This window comes from Macrobrachium nipponense, chromosome 1 (assembly GCF_015104395.2).
Source record: "Macrobrachium nipponense isolate FS-2020 chromosome 1, ASM1510439v2, whole genome shotgun sequence".
NCBI classification, from domain to species: domain Eukaryota; kingdom Metazoa; phylum Arthropoda; class Malacostraca; order Decapoda; family Palaemonidae; genus Macrobrachium; species Macrobrachium nipponense.
This window is the reverse complement of record NC_087200.1, coordinates 113,732,109-113,742,108: the sequence shown is the minus strand read 5'-3', so window position 1 is coordinate 113,742,108 and position 10,000 is coordinate 113,732,109. Positions and strand designations below refer to the sequence as shown.

General features: G+C 35.5%; 1 protein-coding gene across 8 annotated transcripts in view; it reads left to right on the top strand.

Annotated features, from left to right (window-relative positions):
• The window catches only part of LOC135219569 (5-hydroxytryptamine receptor 1-like), a 313,078-nt gene that overhangs the window by 288,134 nt on the left and 14,944 nt on the right, over positions 1–10,000 (top strand). For all 8 annotated transcript variants that reach the window (XM_064256443.1, XM_064256444.1, XM_064256439.1 and 5 more), the window contains one exon: positions 8,281–8,578. In XM_064256443.1, coding sequence (XP_064112513.1) covers positions 8,281–8,578 — 298 coding nt within the window. The remainder of the gene's footprint in view (positions 1–8,280; positions 8,579–10,000) is intronic.

The window sequence follows — 10,000 nt, the reverse complement described above, 5'->3', positions numbered from 1 at the left end:
GAAACATTATATGTACGGTAGAACTACACGCCCAATGCCCTGTGCCTTATAACTTCAACAGTTATTGCCACACATACACACACACACACACACACACACACACACACACACAGACACACACACACACACACACACACATATATATATATATATATATATATATTATAATATTAATAATAATATATACTATATATATATATATATGCCGTGTGCGTGTGTGTGTAAACGAATTTTTATCTCATTGCCGCGACATTTTTATATTCACAACATTAACCTGCAAATGACACGTAATGTCAAATTGGCTTTACCTAGGATATAATAAAAGGAGGTAAATATGGTTTGTCCCCTCCCTTGACAGCCAAATGGTTGAGTAATCACAACTGAAGGTGGAAGTTTGTCTTGTCGGTGAAGTGAATCCGACAAGTGACGAACTACTTATCATTTATAATTCCCATCGGTATTATTTCCGAGACAGCCAAACTGGATGTTAAATATTTGTAGCTTAATGTTAGTGTATATATATACATATATATCTATATATATATCATATATATATTATATATATATATAATCTTCTATATTATTATAGATATATAATTATTTATATACCTATATATATGGATGTAATATAAGATAGATTATCAGTTTGATCATATCACCGTGATTCATATACAAGCATTAAGCTACAATTGTTTCTTAATATTGAATCCGCTCTAGCTTGGAAATAATATAATATATATATATATATATATATATATATATATATATATAATATATATATATATATATATATATATGTTAACCGAGGGGAATTCTTTTGTTGATACTAAGTTCGTCATCTCGTGCGAGCGAACCAACGGAAGACAAGAACTCGGGAATGGCTCGATCAACAACACGACGATACTTAGCTACTATCAAGTTAAAAATACCCTGTCGGGTAACATATATGAAATTATATTATTTCAAAGGATATTAAAGGACATTTGTAGCTTAATTTATAGATACACACACACACACACACACACACACACACACACACACACACACATATATATATATATATATATATATATATATATATATATATATATATATATATATATATATATATATATATACACACACATTCAAATACAGTTCAATATCCAGATTACTCTATGTCAACTCTGCTCTAGTAAGCATTATCCCTACCATGACAGCTGATTAGGAAGTTTGTAACACGTGGCTAATTATGAATTTTTTGTCATATATTCTATTACATTATTTATATTCAAGAATATTAAGTCACAAATATTGCTTAAACCCAGTTCACTATACCACGGAAATAACTTACACCCAAGAAGAATTACAACTGATAATACTTCGTTACCAGTAGGATTCGAACCTCTGCCTGGTTTAAAAATAATGACGTACCACTAGTGACTTTGACCACAGATTCATCAAGAGAGGTTTAAGTTAATATCGAGTGCTATACATGTGCATATTGATTTCAGGTTTTGTACTTAGACACAAATAAATAAGACATAAAACTTTAATAATAAAAAACATATAAATATATGCAGAAATGAACCACAATATAAGCACGTGTACCTACAAAAGAGACTGCGCTCGCTGACTCTGACTTCTGTATATCAGAACCCATATAAACTGCAAAAAACATTTTTATATGGAAAAGTATTCCATAACTGAATATAGCTCATTAAAACAATGGTCGAAACAATGCAATAATAAACCATTGTAAAAATAAAACCCCACTTCAAACCACTTAGTCTAGAATCAAAGACCTGCGGCCATTCAACCAGTCGAACACTTTTTCAGCAAAGGTAAAAGAAATGATCAACTGATGCAGGGCGCCTTAGAAACATTATATACATAGGTTACTGATACCCATAGTCAATATCGACAGATATTATGAATCTTTGAGTAGAGGTTGTCTGAGTACGAAAAACTAGTAGTAGCGTGGTACAAAATCAGCTAATTAAATAAACGTTTAGATTTCCGGAGTCGAGCATGAATCTTTACTAGTTTCATTTTGTGGATAAGGCACCTCTGCTGTGGACGAACATTACTGTGCATCTGACCTTGAAAATTTCGTAGATGATGGGCTGATTAAAGGTAATGTGTCACTTTTCCCCACTAATCAAAGAAATTTTTCGTAATTATAAGAAGAAGGTTAATAAATGATTAAGAAAGAAATAATAACACGAACACTGAAATCAGAATAAAAAAGGTTTAGGCTCTATTTGAAAGAATAGTACTGAAAATGTTTTCCGTGTTGATACATTCTCTATACTGAAAAGCAATATGAAACAACATTTAACTTTATAATGTACTCTGGAAACTGTTAAAAACCAAATTAAATATAAGATATTTTATGGCTTCAGAAAGAAAAGCCAAAGAAAAACCGACACGAACTAAGTTCTTGATGGTTTCCAAGGGTAACAATAATGTCCTATTTGACTTCAAGACAACTGTAGAAGTAATATTACTGGGAAAAAGATCAAAGTACAGCAATAGTATTATTATTTTCGTATCAGCGAGCTGATGGGAAATGTTCGCTCAGCAAAGTTCAGTGAAGATACAAATTTTGAGAGAGAGAGAGAGAGAGAGAGAGAGAGAGAGAGAGAGAGAGAGAGAGAGAGAGAGAGAGAGATAAATTCGCCATGTATCTGTTGCTCTACAGATGGGGAAAATCTAATTCCGATACGGTTACTTACAGTCATGGAAGCGGGAGAGTAGAGGAAGAGAGGGAATAAATAAAACAGAGAGAGAGAGAGAGAGAGAGAGAGAGAGAGAGAGAGAGAGAGAGAGAGAGAGAGAGTTTCACAAATTACCTAACTCTTTTTTTTAATTTAGTATTTTCCAAAAAGCTGCTAGTCCCAAATAAACCATTAAGCATTCTTTCAAGGGGAACCTAGATTGATTTATCTGAGAATTAGATACGCTAATCTCACAAATTACGTCATTGCTTAATGCACTAAAGAACAGAAATAATATTCTGCGAAATACAGTACTTATTAAACAGGAGGAAATACGCAAAAACAAGTGAATCAAATTATGTAGAACCCATTTATGCACTGGCTGTGAGAGAGGGTGCATCGCTACCTTAATGCACTATTTTTCTTTTTTAAAGTTTTTTATTTATTTTGATGTTTATATACTTATAAATTTATGTGAATTTCATTTATCTTAATCAAAATCCTCTCTGCATTTTCAATTTTTACAAATGTGAGCGTTTCATTCTAATTTAGGATAAGTGGAAAATTTAGAAGCTGATATTTGTCCACTTTGATTAATAATAATAATAATAATAATAATAATAATAATAATAATAATAATAATAATAATAATAATAATAATCTTGTCTTTTGTACAAAAAGACAAGAGTAAGGGAAATATGGTCAGTAACTACAGGCCTATCACCTGCCTACCAATAATGTGGAAGTTACTAACAGGTATCATCAGTGAAAGGCTATACAATTACCTAGAGGAGACAAACACCATCCCCCACCAACAGAAAGGCTGCAGAAGGAAGTGTAGGGGCACAAAAGACCAGCTCCTGATAGACAAAATGGTAATGAAGAATAGTAGGAGAAGGAAAACCAACCTAAGCATGGCATGGATAGACTATAAGAAAGCCTTCGACATTTATACCACACACATGGCTAATAGAATGCCTAAAAATATATGGGGCAAAGGAAAACACCATCAGCTTCCTCAAAAATACAATGCGCAACTGGAATACAATACTTACAAGCTCTGGAATAAGACTAGCAGAGGTTAATATCAGGAGAGGGATCTTCCAGGGCGACTCACTGTCCCCACTACTCTTCGTAGTAGCCATGATTCCCAATGACAAAAGTACTAACAGAAGATGATGCCGGGTACCAACTCAAGAAAAGAGGCAACAGAATCAACCATCTGATGTTCATGGACGACATCAAGCTGTATGGTAAGAGCATCAGGAAATAGATACCCTAATCCAGACTGTAAGGATTGTATCTGGGGACATCAGGATGGAGTTTTGGAATAGAAAAATGCGCCTCAGTCAACATACAAAAAGGCAAAGTAACGAGAACTGAAGGGATAAAGCAACCAGATGGGAGCAACATCAAAAACATAGATGAGACAGGATACAAATACCTGGGAATAATGGAAGGAGGGGATATAAAACCCCAAGAGATGAAGGACACGATCAGGAAAGAATATATGCAGAGACTCAAGGCGATACTCAAGTCAAAACTCAACGCCGGAAATATGATACATGGGCAGTGCCAGTAATCAGATACAGCGCAGGAATAGTGGAATGGACGAAGGCAGAACTCCGCAGCATAGATCAGAAAGCCAGGAAACATATGACAATACACAAAGCACTACACCCAAGAGCAAATGAGGACAGACTATACATAACACGAAAGGAAGGAGGGAGAGGTACTACTAAGTATAGAGGACTGCGTCAACATCGAGAACTGAGCACTGGGGCAATATCTGAAAACCAGTGAAGACGAGTGGCTAAAGAGTGCATGGGAAGAACGACTAATAAAAGTAGACGAAGACCCAGAAATATACAGAGACAGGAGAATGACAGACAGAACAGAGGACTGGCACAACAAACCAATGCAAGGACAATACATGAGACAGACTAAAGAACTAGCCAGCGATGACACGTGGCAATGGCTACAAAGGGGAGAGCTAAAGAAGGAAACTGAAGGAATGATAACAGCGGCACAAGATCAGGCCCTAAGAACCAGATATGTTCAAAGAACGATAGACGGAAATAACATCTCTCCCATATGTAGGAAGTGCAATACGAAAAATGAAACCATAAACCACATAGCAAGCGAATGCCCGGCACTTGAACAGAACCAGTACAAAAAGAGGCACGATTCAGTGGCAAAAGCCCTCCACTGGAGCCTGTGCAAGAAACATCAGCTACCTTGCAGTAATAAGTGGTACAAGCACCAACCTGAGGGAGTGATAGAAAACGATCACGCAAAGATCCTCTGGGACTATGGCATCAGAACGGATAGGGTGATACGTGCAAACAGACCAGACATGACGTTGATTGACAAAGTCAAGAAGAAAGTATCACTCATTGATGTCGCATACCATGGGACACCAGAGTTGAAGAGAAAGAGAGGGAAAAATGGATAAGTATCAAGATCTGAAAATAGAAATAAAGCACATAAGATCAAACACTACATGAGCAGTACTTACAAGCTCTGCGATAAGACTAGCTGAGGTTAACATCAGTAGACGGATCTTTCAAGGCGACTCACTGTCCCCACAACTCTTCGTAGTAGCCATGATCCCCATGACAAAAGTACTGGAGAAGATGGATGTTGGGTACCAACTCAAGAAAGGAGGCAACAGAATTAAACATCTGATGTTCATGGACGACATCAAGCTGTATGGTAAGAGCATCAAGTAAATAGATATCCTAATCCAGACTGTAAGGACTGTATCTGAGGACATCAGGATGGAGTTTGTAATAGAAAAATGTGCCTTGGTCAACATTATAAAAGGCAAAGTGACAAGGACTGAAAGGATAAAGCTACCAGATGGGAATAACATCAAACACATAGATGAGACAGGACACAAATACCTGGGAATAATAAAAGAGGATATAAAACATAAAGAGATGAAGGGGACGATCAGAACACATGGGCAGTACCAGTATCATAGACCAGAAAACTAAGAAACACATGACACTACACAAAGCACTACACCCAAGGAGGGAGAGGACTGTGTCAACATGTGCAGAGAACAGGGGTAATATCTGAAAATCACCGAAGGCAGTGGCTAAGGAGTGCATGAAAAGAGGATTCAGTGGCAAAAGCCCTCCACTGGAGGAAACACCAGCTAGCTTGCAGTAACAGTGGCACAAACACCAACCAAGGAGAGTGGTACAAAACGATCAGGCAAAGATCCTCTGGGACTATGGTATCAGAACAGATAGAATGATATATGCCAATGACATTGATTGACAAAATCAAGAAGAAATTTAACACTCATTGAAGTTGCAATACCATGGGACACCACGGTAGATGAGAAAGAGAGAGAAAAAATTGATAAGTATCAATAGTGGAAGTTGTACCTATAATCATAGGAACACTAGGCACGATCCCAAGATCCCTGAAAAGGAATAGGGAAAAATTAGATGACGAAGTAGCTACAGGACTCATGCAGAAGAGCATGCTACCAGAAACAGCGCACATAGTGAGAAAAGTGATGGACTCCTAAAGAGGCAAGATGCAACCTGGAACCCCACACTATAAAAACCACCCAGTCGAATTAGATGACTTTGATAGACCAAAAAAATAAAAAATAAATAAATAAATAAATAGAAGGAAAAAAATAATAATAATAATAGTAGCAGTAGTAGTCAGTACTCGGTATAAAAGAATTATTGTTTAAATATACAGAATGCACCCAAAGTGCGAAATTATGGTTTGTCTGATGCGAGTAAATTAACACGGTAAAGGGTAGCTCTTAATTGCATTACACTGCAACATCTGAGACGAACACAGAAGAAAATGATCTCCCCTTCCAAAGTTGGATTTTGCTCGCAATTGAATTAGGAAAACAATACGCGACACCCTCATCACGAGATCGGAAAATATAGGAATAAAAGACAGTAGCTTACTACAGGGAAGGGTATTGAGCTTCAAAAATATACTGCACGAACACAGAGCTATCAGAAAACAAAGAATAATAATAACAGTCATAATTTAACGGTGAAAAACTTTATTTTTTCTTTCTATTCAGGGAAAAATTGTCAACACAGACCGAGAGAGAGAGAGCTGGTGGAAAGTTCAGCTTCCGTGGAGAGAGAGAGAGAGAGAGAGAGAGAGAGAGAGAGCTGCTGAAATTTGCAGTTTTTTGTAAAGAGAGAGAGAGAGAGAGAGAGAGAGAGAGAGAGAGAGAGAGAGAGAGAACCATCCTCAAAATCTTCTGTAACCTTGGATATATTTTAGTTTGCTCTGCTCTTGTTTTTTTTTAAATATGGAAAGGGGAAGGGCAATCACGTCCATTTCCCTGACTCAATAAACACATATTGAACAAATCCTCCGTTTCCCTGTTGGTAATGTTTACAGTTTTAGTAACAATTTATCGCCGTTGTTTCAGCTTTCTTTGTTTTTGACAGACACACACAGTATTAAATAGATAACATAAAAGCATTACCAGTATCAAGCAAATGTTGCAAATACAATGCAGACACAAAGCGTAATTGGCAGGGAATTATTTATGAAATAACAGATACGTAACCTGTTGGGAAAATGTTCTTTATGTCTTGATGAATAACTTATGAAATTTCTGATATGGGATGATGTAAACGTTTTTCAAATTGTTCAACACATTTATTCAACAGCATTATTTATGATCACATCTCCTCTGATGACCTTTACTTCTAATGAATATTTTACATTGGAAGAGACCCCACAATACGCCCCAAAGGCAAAAAAGAAAAAAAATCATGAATGTCCAGGACAAGAAATATAAATAAAGAAATAAATAATTAGTTGTTGGCCACATTTTAAACATTACCAAGCATCTTAGCACAGAAACTAGACTTGTGTTATTAGCTTAGCTAACGTAATTTAAATCTATATTTTTAATACTGCATCGTTACCAGCAGTATCAAAATTTGTATTACATGAAGTTAAAACTAAGCTAATAACACAAGTCTCGTATATAGGCAAAAATGCTTGGTAATGTATAAAATGTGGCCAACAACTAATTACTTATTTATTTACAGCCTTTGGCATTTATGAGGTAACGTGTTTTATTTCGAAAATTGACCAACTATTTTACTATATGTACGTTGCACAAGTTTCAATTTTGTACGTAAAGTGAGTCTCGTAGCAGCTGCAGTTTATACGATGCCAGTTCAATCAAAAGCTCAATCAGTTGTCTGGATAAATCTTCAAACAATAATATTATCTGACACTCAGTTTCATAATTCTTTATGAACCTGAGTCTCTAAGTGGCGGAAAAAAAATCACATGGAACCAACCAATAAATATATTAAAATAACGTCTATTGCTGTTGATTAGTTCTAGATTCGGCTTCGTAATTAACAATAAAGAAATTCCCTACCTTAACCTATTCATAGATATCTCAGTAAACTTATCTAAGGTTTTTTTCACTTCATTTCATCTGAATTTCACACTATACAAATTCTGCCGGTGCTCAACGTTAATGAAATTCATTTCCAACATTCATATACTTTTTCTCGTTATGTATATTTATAAATGTTTCACTTCGTCTTTGACCCAGGTGCCAACCAGCTTAGTCGTTTGCAGTTCCTCATTATCCACAACGGCATCAGCTGGGTCAACAATGGGGTCTCGGTGGTCACTCTGCGAGACGAATGGCAAGGTCCACCCTCCCAACACCACGACAGGGCCAACGGCTAATCAGCAGTCTCCAAACACTTACAACTGTAATAACATCTGCAAGACGACCAACGGAACAGAGGAAGACGGTCAAGGGTCGCCGAAAAAGAAGGCACAACCGCATAAGTCGAAGCTGAGGTTCGTCCTCGCTAAGGAGAGGAAGGCCTCTACAACGTTAGGTTAGTAGCCCCGATTTTCTCATTTTTGTTTTTTGTAAGGGCTCCTGACCATTTTCTAACATCATTGCTATTACTATTATTCTTTAGGATGTTTGACTATTAAATGAAATTACATAGCTGCATTTATTAAATAAAATATACTGATATATTGTCCAAAAATTACACAATTATATATATATACACACATATGTATGTGTATATATATATATATATATATATATATATATATATATATATATATATATATATATATATAGATATATATATATATATATATATATATATATATATATATATATATATATATATATATATATATATATATATATATATATATATATATATATATATATATATATATATATATATATATATATATATATATAAATCGTGTGTGTTCTCACATCTGATAAATGTCATGGCCAATTAAATGTTCGGGCAGAGCCGAAGAACTGAGACAATGATTACATATTAATCGTCAAGCGTAGAGCAAGGAACTGTGGCAGCTGAGATAGCTTAGGGACTAAGAAACAGGGACCCTGATAGCGTACGTAATCTCTCAAAGAAGCCTTTTCTAGAAAAGGGAAGTTTAGGTCCCAAAGCCAAACATAGAATATGCATAAATACATACTTAGGCAGCGCACATTCATTCTACTACACATTGTTTATTTATTAGGGAAACAACTAAAACGGATGGCAGTCAACATCCTATCCCCTAACAATAACCACTTTTCGTATCACACGAATGACTTCTTCACGTTAACTGAAATGATTAAACGTCCTTATCTCAGCCATGAAAATTAGTCATCACATTAAGGGGAATGTCAAGTTACCGAGTTGGCTGTATATTTCCGGACACACTGATATGGCAAGTTAACGGCGGCAGGTTGCGGATTACAGTCGTGTGTTACACAATTACATAGTATGGTTATGGTAAATGTAAGACAGGAGAGAAGTCGTTTATACACTTCAATCACTTTCGTAATGCATCTGCGCATGACAGTTAATTAATCATTAGACCAAGATTCCAATCAGATATTTTCCAAGGACCAGAAAATAATAAGTTAATTAATCATTAGACCAAGATTTCAATCAGATATTTTCCAAGGATCGGAAAATAATCCGTTAGTTAATCATTAGACCAAGATTTCAATCAGATATTTTCCAAGGACAGGAAAATATTTCGTCAGTTAATCATTTGACCAAGATTTCAATCAGATATTTTCCAAGGACCAGAAAATAATCCGTCAGTTAATCTTAGACCAAGATTTCAATCATATATTTTCCAAGGACCAGAAAATAATAAGTTAATTAATCATTAGACCAAGATTTCAATCAGATATTTTCCAAGGACCGGAAAATAATTCGTCAGTTAATCATTAGACCAAGATTTCAATTAGATATTTTCCAAGGACTGGAAAA